The sequence below is a fragment of the Danio aesculapii genome, chromosome 6, assembly GCF_903798145.1.
Source record: "Danio aesculapii chromosome 6, fDanAes4.1, whole genome shotgun sequence".
Taxonomy (NCBI): Eukaryota; Metazoa; Chordata; class Actinopteri; order Cypriniformes; family Danionidae; genus Danio; species Danio aesculapii.
This window is the reverse complement of record NC_079440.1, coordinates 52,437,642-52,454,141: the sequence shown is the minus strand read 5'-3', so window position 1 is coordinate 52,454,141 and position 16,500 is coordinate 52,437,642. Positions and strand designations below refer to the sequence as shown.

The 16,500-nt window shown below is 37.1% G+C and overlaps 1 protein-coding gene across 1 annotated transcript; it reads left to right on the top strand.

Annotated features, from left to right (window-relative positions):
* On the top strand, window positions 1-16,192 carry nelfcd (negative elongation factor complex member C/D). Its single transcript, XM_056460508.1, has 15 exons — window positions 1-128; window positions 1,169-1,281; window positions 1,381-1,490; window positions 2,674-2,783; window positions 3,048-3,155; window positions 3,251-3,403; window positions 3,986-4,116; window positions 4,207-4,372; window positions 8,101-8,235; window positions 8,321-8,460; window positions 11,486-11,600; window positions 11,721-11,816; window positions 13,069-13,209; window positions 13,316-13,445; window positions 15,945-16,192. Exons 1-15 carry the CDS (start codon window positions 72-74, stop codon window positions 15,977-15,979), a joined length of 1,740 nt encoding a protein of 579 aa, XP_056316483.1. The 5' UTR covers window positions 1-71; the 3' UTR covers window positions 15,980-16,192.
* Window positions 16,193-16,500: the final 308 nt, after the last annotated feature.

Sequence of the window (16,500 nt, the reverse complement as noted above, 5' to 3'; positions counted from 1 at the left end):
TTCGCTTTTCTTGCACGTACATTGTAAACAGTCGTTTTGTTTTGTATAAAATAAGACGTTTTCTCCTTTCGATGGACGAAGAATACTACAGCAATGCTGGAGATTGGGAAGCACAAGACGGCAGCATGGTAATTTACTAAAACTTCACCGCAGACAATAAGGTCATGCAACTGTACTCTGGTTATTTTCCTCGCTACAGCTTTTAAAATCAGCTCTTGCTTTATTTTCTATTATTTATAAGTTAGTTTAAATAATGATGCGATCAATGTTGATGATTGCACTATGACATAATGTCTTTATAAAACACGGGAGATGGATTAACATGTTATTACCACGGAATCATGTCCCAAAACTAGTCGTAATGTCCATAAACGTATGATAGTAGGATGTTAACAGTCATACTCGGTGTGCGAATTGCATAATAAATATCGGGGGAAGGAGGTAAGCTTTGTTTCAGTCTGTGTAATGCATGCCTCAGTGAACCAAATCCATATATTTATTTCAATTACATCTCATTTATTAATCTTATTTAACTGCTTTAATAAACGTAGTAAAAATGTAAAGACAGGCAAATGCCAGACAAAGTATTTTATCTTGTCGTCCATTTTCCTTATTAATTATGCTTGTTGACCGGAGCTGCACAATTAAAATACCCGCAATGTTAATGACAATGGCAAATTGCAATTTTAGTTTAGAAGAAAACTGTTATAGCCTCTTACTTGTCACCCCATTTTTGAGTTCACACTTGAAAATATAGGTAACATTTGCATCTTACTTTAATAGACCATTTCAATCTGGTCATGTCATTGGCCCATGAATATTTCCTGCTTGTTATCAAACTATTTTATAACTGTAACAAGAGGCAATTCAATTGTAACTTAATATTAAAACAGCTATTGTAACATTATTTATCAATATGTGGCTCTTTTTGGATTCTCTGAAGCTATAAAAATTAAAAATGTAAAGCAGGAGATGCGTTGGGACCATTGTTTTTGTTTACATCCCTCAATATGGTCAATAGCGACTGTTTAAAATGTTTGTTATATGCACACGTGGACAATTTTAAGTGCACAGCCTTCTTACAAGAACCATTATGACGTTCACTAGCTACAATTTGATTTGGCATTAAAAGATTACCTGACCGTTTAGCCCTTGTCTGTTGCCCCAGGAGGATGGATACGGGGATGCTGAGGCTGACGGAAAAGTTCAGGAAGATTGTCTGCAGAAATTCTCCAGCAGAGACTACATCATGGAGCCCACCGTGTTTAACACCCTGAAATCGTAAGCCAACCATTTTGACAGTGTGAGATTATCTATTGATAAATAGTGGAGATGAAAAAAAGAAAGACTTTCTAAAGGTGATTGTGTGTGTCTCCGCAGATATTTCCAGGCAGGTGGTTCACCTGAGCACGTGATTCAGCTGCTCTCCGAGAACTACTCTGCTGTTGCACAAACCGTCAATCTGCTGGCCGAGTGGCTCATTCAGATGGGTCAGTGCTTAGTTCGCATAAAACACAAACCTATGGAAATGTGTAACGTTATACTTGAATCTTGTACACTTCATGACTCCTTATATGGCCATCTCCAAGACCATAGACGTATATAATAGATAGATATCTATTATATAATTTCCATGTCAACAACGGTTGTTCACAATCGATTAAGTTATTAACCAAGTTATCGAAAACTTAATTTAAATTATTTATTTTCTTCAAACTGCACATAAAGCAATTCTGATATATGGCAATCAATACAAATTACAACTAGTATAAACAAACTAATACAACCTAACCGTTCACATTATAACGTTAGCTAGTCCATGGTTTCTGCTACAATCATACTTCCATCCCTGCTGAAAAATCCAGCTTAAACCAGCCTAAGCTGGTTGGCTGGTTTTAGCTGGTTGACCAGCCTGGTTTTAGAGGGGTTTTGGCCATTTCTGCCTGGTTTAAGCTGGTCAAGCTGGTTTTAGCTGGTCATCTTCCAGCCTGATATATTAAACATCCATACACACTCATTCACACTCATACACTACAGCCTTTAGCCTACCCAATTCACCTGTACAGCATGTCTTTGGACTGTGGGGTAAGCGCCAATTGATCCAGCCGAGGCTCGAACCAGCGACCTTCTTGCTGTGAGTCGACAGCACTACCTACTGTGCCAATGCATTACCTATATATATATATATATATATATATATATATATATATATATATATATATATATATATATATATATATATATATATATATATATATATATGGTAATTAAGTAAAAAAAATCATTTTAAAGTTATCTCTAATGTTTGTATTTAATGTACATTTTGCCTTGAAAAATCAACTTAAAAGATTTAACTATACCTAATAAATGTGTACATTTTTATTATTAATTATATGTCAACTCTTTTGCAATATTTAATTGAATTTCTCATTCACTTTTTTAATAAAAATAACATTATGATCAAAATACATGACATTCTGGTTTAGACATGCCATGTGTTAATGGTTTGAGTTTAGTATTATGATCTAAAGCACAAAATGTTGGAATAGACATCTCTGTCAATGTTTTACAATTCTTTAAATAATTAATCATTTAACTTTTTGCATTGTTTTACAGTGAAATGTACCTGTGATTCTAGAATGGTTCACGTATGACTTCTGTGTGTATTTGCAGGTGTGGAGCCCGCGCAGGTGCAGGAGCGTGTAGAGAATCATTTAAAGAGTCTCTTGATCAAACATTTTGACCCTCAGAAAGCAGACTCTATTTTCACTGTGGAGGGAGAGGTGAGGCTTTTAATAATAATTTAAAAAGAAGACATTGTTTATCTTAATTCGAACTACTTTTACCTGCATACTTATATACTTACTTATATGTCAAATACTTATATACATACTTGTAAATCAAAATGGTGTTTTTATAGCAATCCCATAAAAGAACCATTTTGATTTTCCAAAGTACTCTGAAGAACCTGTTTGTCTGCTCTTGTATATCAGAATATGATTAAATAATTCTCAGGCTAATGAGTGTGAATTTTCATCTCTATACAGACACCAGCATGGCTGGAGCAGATGATTGCTCACACAACTTGGAGAGACCTGTTCTACAAACTAGCTGAAGCTCATCCAGACTGTCTGATGCTCAACTTTACTGTCAAGGTTAAAAAACACACCAACACTTGAGTCAGAATATTCATACTGTTAAAATGAGTTGCTAAAATAATACGTTTCATGTTCATGTATGTTGTATGCAGTTGATTTCAGATGCCGGATACCAAGGAGAGATCACGAGTGTTTCCACAGCCTGCCAACAGCTGGAGGTTTTCTCCAGAGTCCTGCGCACCTCTCTAGCCACACTGCTGGACGGAGGAGAACAAAACCTGGAGAAAAATCTGCCTGAATTTGCGGTGAGCACAGAAATGAGAATGGCTGAATGGAGCTGATTAAGCACACACTAATCGGTGGAATGTTTAGTCACTAGATGGCGCCAAACAGTTAAAAACAGTAGCATGACAGACAAGCATACGTTTAAATGTATGTGAATGTATACACTGAAGGTCATGATGTTTCAAAGTACCTGAAGTACCTTAGCCTGTGTTATTCAGCAGGTTTTTATCTCGTAAAAACATATTATGGAATGTTGTGACTGACCAATCAGAATCAAGTATTCCACACAGTCGTGTAATAATCTGTGTTAACGCGCATTTTGAAGCATCGTATGAGGAAAAAAAGTGACCAAAATGTTACATTTTCAATCAAAATACTTTACACCCATGTGGCTCCATTATGCTTGCCTTGTTTATTGTTGGTTGCTAGGTTACCAATACTACAATCATCTGCTCTAATAACTTAATAGAAATGCACCTAATTCACATTTTTGATTTAGACTTTTTTTTGAAAATGTTTGCTTCACTTTAAGATGGAAACAGAATGTTTGTCTAGGATTGCATTATCTGATCATATCTCATTGTTGTCTGTGTTTTGAGCAGAAAATGGTGTGTCACGGTGAGCACACATACTTATTCGCTCAGGCCATGATGTCTATCCTTGCTCAGGAGGAGCAGGGCGGGTCAGCAATGAGGCGAATTGGACAGGAAGTACAGAAATACGCCCATGAGAGGTGTGTTTGTGTGACGCTCTCAGTCTTTTGATCTGCCTTATTGATATGTGAACTAATGAAAACATCATTCATTTGTTTTGCTCCGTTTAGGGGACATGATGCCAGTCAGATCACTTTGGCGCTGGGCACGGCTGCTGCATATCCACGTGCATGCCAGGCTCTTGGTGCCATGCTGTCCAAAGGGGCTCTGAACCCAGCAGATATCACAGTCCTGTTCAAGATGTTCAGCAGTATGGATCCACCTCCTGTAGAGCTGGTCAGAATCTACATTTATGCATTTAGGAAGACACTAACGACTCACAGCAGAGTAGGATAAAGGTTGATTTATACTTCTGCGTCAAGCGCACGCATATGCTCCAGCGCAGCCTGCGCATGGTTGCATAGTCCTCGCCCTGGCTGACGTGCACCTCTCCAAAAATGTAACTACACGTCGTAACATGTAGCGCAAGCTCTGTGATTGGTCGCCTTGGTAGTGCTGACAAGTGTGGGCGGGACCAAGTGTCACACGAGCCCGATGGAGTGTGTGTTTTCAATTGTCGAGTCCCGTGAAGGAGCTCCAGATGGAATCTTGTTTTGTGTTTACCTTCTGATTAAAGTTGTTGCACGTCCGCCGGTTCCCGCATCAAAATGAGCGAGTTTGAGCTACTTGTACATTAATGTGGCGTTCAGAAAAAAACAAAACACCAGCGAAGAAACTCGACACAGAGGAACGTAAAAACCTCACTGCCAGCTAGTGTTTCAGAAGTGCAGAGACCCGGAAGGGACTTGATGGTGGGAAAAAAACTTGGTGGAAGAAAAAAAACCAGAGTGATAGGAAAACATATTTTAAAGTTTTTTTTGCGTCATCTCGCAAAACTGTTTCTCCACAAACACTTCCTGTTCACTTCATTTATGTAAACCCTCACGTTTTTGCCCTAATTCTCCAGTATTTTACCATTCTATCCCACTTTCTTTCTATTAAAGCTGTGCGTCGATCATCACCTTTCATAAGCAACCTCTGAACCAGTGAATGCATGTATAAGCGCTGACTGACAGACGCGCACTGTACAATAAACTAATCCCAGATCAGCTACACGCTATTTAAAGTGACACCTCTGATATCAAACAAGTGAGCAGCAAATGAATCTCTCGTTTTGTTTAGTTTGATAACAGGTGTCTCTGTAAGAATGCACAGATCTATAATGAAAGCATTGCATTACTTTAGAAACTGTTTGTGCTCATTTAAGAGAAAATGAGCTGTTTAAAATAAAACATGCAGGACGGAGATGTTTACATATTATTCATTGTATTTGTCTGTCTGTTTAAACATACACCCGAATCCAAAAGTGTCCTGCACTTTTGCTTCTCTGTAAATTGCGTGTACAGAAGCTGATCTGGGATCAGTTTATTGTACAGTGCGCGTCTGTCAGTTAGCGCTTATACATGCATTCACTGGTTCAGAGGTTGTATATGAAAGATGATGATCGACGCACAGCTTTAATGTAAAGAAAGTGAAAGCAGACATTTTAATATTAATTTCAGCGTGCTTTCAAGATTAAAAATATATCAGAAATATGGGAAAATACTTAATAATAGGATGATAGTGGGATTGAATAATAAATTACGAATTTCGGCAAAACGTGAGGGTTTACATGAATAAAGTGAACAGGAAGTGTTTGTGGAGAAACAATTTTGCGAGATGATGCAAAACATCTTTGCGAGGGAACGCAAAACAACTTAAAAATATGTTTTCCTATCACTCTGGGGTTTTTTTTTTCTTCCACCAATTTTTTTCCCCACCATCACGTCCCTTCCGGGTCTCCGTACAGAAATGTTTTTGCAGAGCAACATAAACAGAACACAGAAGTATAAATGCACGACTACACGCAAGGCACGCGCCATGGGTCACGCCCATCACTCGACACAGAAGTATATACCAGCCTTAAATCTTGTTGTTGGCTTGAGATTGTGATGTTTGTTAGAAAACAATCTAGAGCAAAGAATCCAATTCCTAACCCTATTAACCCTGTTTTTTTGAATATTATATTTAATATCTGTGTAATAGTATAGCTGTTAATGAATGTTCTACAAATTGTAAAAGTTTTAAATGCATAAAAGTTTGAGTTATTAGCAGGTTTTCCATCACTCAGTGTTAACGTGCATTTAAAGGCCAAATTTAAAATTAAAATCCTTTAATTTTCACTTACTGTAGGTGGTTTTGGGTTAATGCGAATAATGGGAGATGGAATGCAGAATAACCTCTGATGTTGCGAACATTACACTTATGTGACTTAATGGCTGTCAGAAATCACCTACTACTCAAGTAGGTACAACATTTGAATGTGAATTTACTACTTGACCGTTAGGATTAGGATTACTGTAGCGGCCTCCTCATGGGCTTTCCCAAAAAGAAAGTCAGACAGTTCATCCAGAACACTACAGCCAGGATTCTGACCAGAACCAGGAAATCAGAGCACATCACACCTGTCCTCAGGTCTTTACACTGGCTCCCAGTTACATTCAGAATAGATTTTAAAGTATTATTACTGGTCTATAAATCACTAAATGGCCTAGGACCTCAATACATTACAGATATGCTCACTGAATACAAACTTAACAGATCACTCAGATCTTTAGGATCATAAAAACTAGAAGTTCTAAGAGTTCAGTCAAAGCAGGGTGAATCGGCTTTCAGCTACTATGCCCCTCGCTGCTGGAATCAGCTTCCAGAAATGACCAGATGTGCTCCAACATTAGGCACGTTCAAATCAAGACTGAAAACACATCTGTTTAGCTGTGCCTTTACTGAATGAACACTGTGCTACGTCCGACATATCGCGCTATTGTTTTTCTCTTCTTTTTCATTCTTTTATAACGCATTTGAACACATTTTTATCTTTTTTCTTTAATCATTTTCATTATTTTTCATTATTTTTTATACTTGTCTCTTTTATTCCTGTTTATGTAAAGAACTTTGAATTGCCACTGTGTATGCTATATAATAGCGCTGCACGATTCTGGCTAAAATGAGAATCGCGATATTTTATTTATTTTTTTTGCTTAAAATAAAGATCACAATTTTCTCACGAGTCTGTAGATGTAAAATAAAGCTTAATATATGTTGCCAATTATTATTGTTTTTTTCTCAAACATATGGTAAAACAACAATAATAATATGTGTAGCTCTACTGGTTTCTATAAATAATTCTATTCTACTTATAATAATTCTGATGTTGAATTATGTTTGAGATATAGTCCTATGCTTGCAATCTGTCATTGACAACATTATTAGACCTGTTTATTCACTTTGTAAAATCAACAGTATAGGCTAGAGTAGTTATACTGACACTGTAAACACTTATTTTCATGCACAACTGTGTGTTCACTATGAAAGAAAAAACAGATCAAATTCTTGTCATAATCATTACTCTAAAATGCGATATGATTATTTAAATGTAGTGCACTCATGTCACTCTGTGCCACAAACTGAATATTATTTACAACTTTATTACCTGTTACTCACAGCCTATGCAGGTTCTGTTTACTAAAGTAGATGCGCGCGCGTCTATCATTAAGCAGGTTGTGCACCCGCCCTCTCTGTGGTAACAGCTCACGGGCAGCATGCCACGTTACGTATGATTTCCCGGTCGCGAATACAGCATTATATGAAGACAAAAATAAAATGAAGTGAATTATACCTTATAAATACAGTATGTGACTCATCATAGTCAACATCATTTGGAGGTGTCCATGTTACTCAGTGCTTAATGCATGTGAAACAATGAAAAGACTCGTGAAGCTGCCTTTGCTTCTCTCCTGAACTTGAACATGATTGGCAGAATCGTAGAAATGCTGGATTGAGATCGTCTAGGGGGTCGAATCGAGATCGCGATCTTTTTTCGATTAATTGTGCAGCTCTTCAATATAACTAAACTTGCCTTTCCTTGCCTTACTAACAAAAGCCTGACTAAACTTATTAACCAACTCACCCATTTCTCCTTGTAGATTCGAGTTCCTGCCTTCTTAGATCTGTTCATGCAGTCACTATTCAAACCCGGAGCTAAAATCAACCAAGACCACAAGCACAAATACATACACATATTAGCGTACGCCGCTAGCGTTGTGGAGACATGGAAAAAGGTATGTTTAAATACACATGTCATTAAGCAGTATGTATAAAGTAAGTTCTCAAAGCACTTATTTTTGTCAAATGTCTCATTTCTAGAACAAACGAGTGAATATAAATAAGGACGAGCTGAAGTCGACTTCTAAGGCCATCGAGACGGTTCATAATCTCTGCTGCAATGAAAACAAGGGAGCCACTGAACTAGTAGCAGAACTCAGCACGTTATACCAGTGCATAAGGTATGAAGGAATGTTTGTCATCTGACAGGTCTTGACAGCTTTTATCATCTATTTTCATTTATTCTTATGATCTTTCAAGTCCTCAGTGTTAGTAGTCTAATTAGTTTTGATGCACAGTGTATTGGTGGCCATATTGGTAGCCCAGATGAATGAAGATTTTTTTTTTTTGATGTCATCTGTATCAAGCTGTAGTTAAATTATTGGCTAGCTGTTGGCTAATAAACAAACTGTTTCTGCTAATGGATCCACTTCAGATTTGTGCTTTGGATTTGACATTGTAAACAGTTTCCATCAAGGGAAAAACAGCACTTCAGATTTGCGATTTCTATAATTATTGGTAAAAGAAAGATCTTATTGTTTCCCTGCAGATAACATTAAAATAAAACCAGCTGTCGACTATATTTGTTTGCTTTTGTAATGTGGCTCAGCAAAGTGCATATCAGAATTAGTAGTTTTTAGCCTATATATCAGCTTTCAACTTTCAAATATGAGAAGTTATCAGCAAAAACCACACATTTTAATATGCTGATTTGGATCTCAAGAAACGTTTATTATTATCAATACTCAAAGAAGTTCCTTAAAGGTCCCGTGAAATTAAAAATGTATTTGTTAGTTTGAAGAATATCCACTAGCTAGTGTGCTCCAAAACAGTGAGAAAATTCGAAAAAATTAAACCGATATAAACAAACAAACGTTTTGGGTTTGTCACTTCCACCTAAATCAATCAACGTTTTTTTATTCAGGTCACCTTCTTTTTGTCAAATGTTGACCAATCAAATGCTCTCTAGCATCTGACATGTCCCGCCCCCTTCAAGATGCTTCTCATTCACTTTTCATTTGATGCTTTAGAGTTCAACCATGTTCACTGGCAGAGCTGTGATAAAAAAAGAAAAGCTATTGGCTGTTTTTTAAAAGGGGAGGAGCTACTCTTTTTCCCGCCCTCTCTGTTTTGTTTTTTGTTTGCTGTTGTTGGGATTACGTCAAACATCAAATAAAAATGCAAATATTAAAGCACCTCACGGCAGTGTTCGCCTTTGGAGAGCTCACTTTTTTTTCTAAGGGGGTCGCTTTGATCTTAAGAGTCCCTTACCACAATAATATGCTGATTTGGATTTCAAGAAACGTTTCTTATTATCAATAATAAAAGAAGTTCTTTAAAGGTCCCGTGAAATTAAAATAAATTTATTTGTTAGTTTAAAGGATATCTACTAGCTAGTGTGCTCCAAAAGAGTGAGAAAATTTGCATTTAAAAAATATAAAACCGATGTAAACATCCAAAACGTTTTGGGTTTGTCACTTCCACCTAAATCAATCAACGTTTTTTATTCACGTCACCTCCTTTTCATCAAATGTTGACCAATCAAATGCTCTCTAGCATCTGACATGTCCCGCCCCCTTCAAGATGCTTTTCATTTGATGTTTTCGAGTTCAACCATGTTCACTGGCAGAGCTGTGATTAAAAAAGAAAAGCTATTAGCTGTTTTTTAAAAGGGGAGGAGCTACTCTTTGTCCCGCCCTATCTTTGTTTTGTTTTTTTGTTTGTTGTAGTTGGGATTACGTCAAACATCAAATAAAACGCAAATATCAAAGCACCTCACGGCAGTGTTCGCCTTTGAGGAGCTCACTTTTTTTTCCTAAGGGGGTCGCTTTGATCTTAAGAGTCGCTTACCACAATGGTGTAGGCTTTAAAACACACAGGATCCCTGTCCTTAACAGCAATATATAAACAAAATATCTATAAATATAAAACAAATATGTATATAACTGTAACTAAGATTACAAAGTAGAACAAAACATCACGATGGTTTCGGTTTACTTTCTGGCCATGTCTTTAACATTTATTTTACCCCAGTATATTCAATGGAGCTTCTGTGCTAGCCTGCTGATTCTGACAGGCGCGTGCGAGTAAACGGCTTTTTGACTTGTTTTACGCCTGAGCAACTGAATGAATGCCAAAGTCTGTTTAACTGATTGTATTTTAATTACGTTACAACATCAGTGCTGTAAAAGGAACTGTATAAAATGGGAAAAAAAATCACATTAACCGTTCACCAGAAGTTTATCAGTATGGGAAGAAACACTAGCTCCACATGTACCCTATACTGAAACCGCACGTCAAAATAACACATTGTCAATATTTTTTGAGACCTCCCAAAATTTCAATTATCATGTCTTCAGGGGAGCCCATGCCATAATTAGCTTAGCTTAGCTTTCCCGTAGTTCACACCCTGCCTCACAGGACCCTTAATACCCAAGGCAGGATGGCTGGTTTTAGCTGGTTGACCAGCCTGGTTTTAGAGGGGTTTTGGCTTTTCCAGGCTGGTTTCCAGCTATTTCCAGCCTGGTCTTAGCTGGTCAGGCTGGGAAATGACCAGCCTAACCAGGCTGGGAGCCCAGCTAAAACCAGCTATGTTCAGCTTAAACCAGGCTGGTCAAGCTGGTTTAAGCTGGTCATTTTCCAGCCTGACCAGCTAAGAACAGGCTGGAAATGGCTGGAAACCAGCCTGGAAAAGCCAAAACCCCTCTAAAACCAGGCTGGTCAACCAGCTAAAACCAGCCAACTTACGTGTGCGCTTGACGCAGAAGTATAAATCAGCTGGTTTAAGCAGTTTTTTTCAGCAGGGTATATATCTATATTTACAGAAATAGTTCCGGAGCATTTATTTACCATTGAAAGTCCTTTATAATACTGTAAATGTTTTTATTATTGTTTTTGGTCACACTTTAGGTTGCACGGTATGAACAAACCATTAACTAACACTACTAGCTTAATAAACCACAAACTAGCTGTTTATTAATAGTTAGTATGGAAGATGTTGGGATTAGGTTTTGGGTAGGATTAGGGATGCAGAATAAGATCATACTTTATAACTAACTGATGAACAGTTCATATCTTAATAATAAGTCAGCAGTTAATAGCAGGAATTGTGACCCAAACCAAAGTGTTACCTCGTTTTCCTTTGCTGAATCAATTTCTTTAAAACCAGCAGTGCGCTTACTAATGTTTTCCTCTTTCGATTTTCAGGTTTCCAGTGGTGGCCATGGGAGTGCTGAAGTGGGTAGACTGGACGGTGTCTGAGCCTCGTTACTTCCAGTTACAAACTGATCATACTCCTGTCCATCTGGCTCTGCTGGATGAGGTAACCTGAACATCTCTAAACACACACTAAAGAATATATGAAGACGCATCAGCTGATTACTCCTCATATTATTCCTATGTAGAGACTAATCTGCTGTATTGGACTGTTTTTATTTGTCAGATCAGCACCTGCCATCAGCTTCTCCATCCGCAGGTGCTGCAGTTGCTGATCAAGCTGTTTGAGACCGAACACTCGCAGCTTGACGTCATGGAGCAGGTTTGTTTGAGACACCCAAATTGCATACTATTAGTGTTGATTCGGGCAGCACGGTGGCTCAGTGGTTAGCACTGTCACCGCACGGCATGGAGGTCACTGTTTCGAGTCCCAGCTGTGTCCGTTGGCATTTCTGTGTGGAGGTTGCATGTTCTCCCCGTGTTGGCGAGGGTTTGCTCTTGGTGTTTCGGTTTCCCCCACAGTCCAATAACATGTGCTCTAGGTGAATTGGGTAAAACAAAAAACTGGCTGTAGTGTATGTGTGTGAAGGAGCGTATGGGTGTTTCCCAGTGATGGGTTGCAGTTCGAAGGGCATCCACTGCGTAAAACATATGCTGGATAAGTTGGCGGTTCATTCCGCTGTGGCGACCCCTGATTAATTTAGGGACTAAGCTGTAAAGAAAATGAATGAATGAATGAATGAATCACATGGCTTCACTCTCGTTCATAAATTCTCTCGCATGGCCTCATGGGATAGTAAAGTGTCCACTGGATGCGCATTTCAGAATGTCACTGAAACTAGTAGGTCATCCAAATACTGATGATCTCCTACGGGTTTTTTCTAATACTATGAATTTGTACACACTACTCGGCTTTCATACCGTTTTTTCAAATACTATATAGTAGGCCAGTATGAAATTCTGGACACAACCACAAACATTTAATTAATACCTCAAGTTCAGAACTGATTTCTGTTTGTTATAGATACGGTTGAAGTCAGAATTATTAGCCCCCCCCTTAATTTATTATTATTTTTTTAATATTTCCCAAATTATGTTTAACAGAGCGAGGAAATTTTCACAGTATGTCGAATAATATTTTTTTCTTCTGGAGAAAGTCTTATTTGTTTTATTTCGGCTAGAATAAAAGCAGTTTTTAAGTTTTTAAAAGCCATTTTAGGGTCAAATTATTAGCCCCTTTAAGCTGTATTTTTTTCGATAGTCTACAGAACAAACCATTATTATACAAAAACTTGCCTAATTACCCTAACCTGCATAGTTAACCTAATTAACCTAGTTAAGCCTTTAAATGTCACTTTAAGCTGTATAGAAGTGTCTTGAAAAATATCTATTAAAATGTTATTTACTGTCATCATGGCAAAGATAAAATAAATCAGTTATTAGAAATCAGTTATTAAAACTATTATGTTTAGAAATGTGTTAAACAGAAATTGGGGAAAAAATAAACAGGGTGGGCCAATAATTCAGGGGGGCTTATAATTCTGACTTCAACTGTATATCTCTTATTGTTCTAGATGGAGCTCAAGAAGACCCTGCTGGACCGTATGGTTCACCTGTTGAGTCGGGGTTATGTTCTTCCTGTCGTCGGCTACATCCGCAAATGTCTTGAAAAGCTCAACACTGATATTTCACTCATCAGATATTTCGTTACAGAGGTGAGGCTTTGACTGATTTGATTGGTAGTTTTATTACTGAGGGATTCATTCATTCATTTGCAGTCTGTGATGGTACTGTGAAGTCCTCATTTCTTATTCTGGACAGGTTCTGGATGTGATAGCGCCTCCATATACCTCAGACTTTGTCCAGCTGTTTTTGCCGATCCTAGAGAATGACAGCATAGCAGGAACAATCCGCACTGAAGGAGAAAACGATCCTGTGGCCGAGTTCATCGGTGAGTATTTCAAATAAAACGTCCATGATTTAATCCACCATTCATATGTTGAGCTGGTGAACTTTGATCAACACTTCTAGGGGACTCAGGGAGACAAATGGAGCTCATAAACACACATTAATTGCTGTAGTGTAGGGCTGCACAATATATCATTTCAGCATCAATAGCGCAATGTGCGAATCCGCAATCGTCACATCGCAGGGTCTGCTATATAGATTTAGGATTATAGTTAACCAGACATTAGGGCTGTGCAATTAATCGAAAATTCTGTTTAGATTTTGGCTTGTAACGATTATGAAAAAACATTAATCGAGTTAAACGATTATTCCATCATATACCGCTCCCTTCCAGTTGTGCACATTTGTTGCTCTGCAAAGCTCCGTTCCACGTGAAAATGACTAGAAGCATGTACTGTAATGTAACTTTTGCAGCATGGGATGAGCGTCATTCATTGATGTACGTTCGAATCATTCGTGTTTTTATAAGCGCATGCTGCTGTGTGTGTGTGCGCTCAGCCTCAGAGACGAGCAGAGCACACACATCTAAAGTCATCTTAATGTGAGCGCTTTAATGGTCAAAATGTGGTGTTCAGTGATTATTCAAATTAACCCTCATTTGTGTAATAAACAAACGAGTTGAGAATCAAAAGACACGTGAAAGAGAAACCATTCATCAGAACTGCACTGCTCTTAAAGTGACAGCGCGCAATATTCCTGCTGCCGACTGTTAATCAAACAACCAAAGGAGAAAATCCCTCACTGCTCCTGACCTGAAATACGTTTGTGGCTATAATTAAAGTTAGTTTTTTTTCTTACAGTGAAGATGCTTAAAGCACAGTTTGTTTTATATTTTTATTCTATTGTATTTATTTCCATTTCTTTATTTACAGGGAGGAAAATAACTGTGCATATATAGAGTTAAAGGCAGAATTATTAGCCCTCCTGAATTATTAGCGACCCTTTTCCCCCCAGATTTATTTTCAACCCATTTCTCAACATAATAGATTTAATAACTCATTTCTGATAACTGATTTCTTTTATCTTTGCTATGATGACAGTACATAATATTTGACTAGACTACAAGCATTTAGATTAAAGTGTGATTCAAAGGCTTTATTAGGGTAATTAGGCAAGTCATTGTATACAGTAGTTTCTGCTAATAATATTGACCTTAAAATAGGTTTCAAAATATTTAAATCTGCTTTTATTCTAGCCGAAAAAAAGCAACTAAAACTTTCTCCAGAAGAAAAAATATTATAGGAAATACTGTGAAAAATTCCTGAATCTGTTAAACATCATTTGGGAAATATAAAAAAAAAAAAAAAAAAGTAAAAATTCACAGGAGGGCGGATAATTGTGACTTCAACTGATAATCGTTTTAAATAATCGTGATTACAGTTATGACCAAAATAATTGTGATTATGATTTTTATATAATCGAGCAGCCCTACCAGACATTACAGTTTAGAACATAGGAGTCATTTCAAATAGTAACCTTAAAGCCGAGGTGCTCAAACTTTTTCCTATCAAGGGCCAAACACCAAACTTGACTGAGGGATGTGGGCCGAATATATACCAAACCGAATATATCACATCGTATAACATTAAATTTGCCATGGGTGATTTCCTAATTTATTCGCTAATATTTAAAAATAACATCAAAATATTGCTTTAAAACATATTAAACAATGCAGTATAATTTTGTACATTTTATAATGAACTTATTACTACAGTAAGAACAATCTCATTTATACCACAGTGGAGTTCAGTGCTAAAAGCACTAGTCGACCTGCTCCTGCCTTTGCCTTGATTTGCTCGCCGATATCCTCTGCAGTGCTTTTAGTCAAGTGACATTTCTTTACATTTTTATTTACATTTAATTTCAGTTGGCTTTTTTGTAGCTCAGTAATAAAACAAAGAAGCAAAGGGTTGGAAATAATGAGAGACTCAACCACATCCCCATCATTCTCCCTCTCTTTTCAGATGGGATGGTGGGCCAAATCAAAGGTTACAATGAGCCAACTTTGGTCTGCGGCCTCTACTTTGGGCACCTCTGCCTTAGAGCGAGAGTTTGTTATTTGCATTTGTTTTTAAGGCCTGCGACTGTGTAAACATCTGAAAGAAAATTTGGGTATAATAAATGAAACATTTGTAGCTTATAGTGTGATTGTACAGTAGAATTTTAAACAATGAAAATGATTCAGTGGTATTTTCCATTTAATTTCTGTTTCTAAATACTGTTCAGATCCCCAGAAAATGATTTCTAGATATTTGCTTTGCTGTATTTATACTTCGCTTGTCATTTTATGCAGATACGCTCCCCTACAAAAATCATCCCAATCAATCTAAAATGATCAATTCAAGTCATCTGGCGAAACTGTATTCATATCGCGATATATATTAATCACAGTACAAAAAAACAATGCCGTGTCAGGATTTTTTCCAATATCATGCAGCGCTACTGTAGTGTTTGCTTATTAATCTCTAATTTTGCTTCGTAGCTCACTGCAAATCCAACTTCATCATGATGAACTGATGCATTTAGAAGAGCAGAGCATTTCTCCATGGATGGATGGACGATTTCAGTGTACAGAGCTTTTGTGTTGAACTTTAGAAAGAAAATATTGACAAATGCTGAACTTTGGAAATTTGTTTTGAGGTCAAAAGTCATGGAGGCTTTATTTTGCTTTAAAATCGCTTGTGATTTTGGTTTTTGTACATTGAAATTTTTATTAAACATGTTTGTATTAACTTAATAAGAGTCATTCTTTTCAATCAAACCCATTTGAGAAGATATATGGTCATTTTCCTATATATTTTCTAGATGTGGTCAGATATATTTCTGATAGTAGCAGGTATTTGTCTTTAGTAAATGCAGTAGTTCATTTAATGAATGTTTCTTTGCACGGCAGCTTCACTTTAATGATTTTTCAGAACATTTAACAGAAAATAATAATAAGTGCCAATGATGATTGCATGTTTATATGCTCATCTGCCGTATTTGACTGTCTCTAGCTATATTTCCATCCAAAGATGCGAATTAAATTAATGCGCAAA

What these genes read in the sequence shown, in the direction of transcription:
- nelfcd (XM_056460508.1), top strand. Translation starts at nt 72, where the DNA reads ATGGACGAAGAATACTACAGCAATGCTGGAGATTGGGAAGCACAAGAC. An exon ending in CGAGTGGCTCATTCAGATGG is followed by an intron (nt 1,491 to 2,673) that starts GTCAGTGCTTAG and finishes GTGTATTTGCAG; the next exon opens with GTGTGGAGCCCGCGCAGGTG. An exon ending in TCCTGTGGCCGAGTTCATCG is followed by an intron (nt 13,446 to 15,944) that starts GTGAGTATTTCA and finishes TTTGCTTCGTAG; the next exon opens with CTCACTGCAAATCCAACTTC.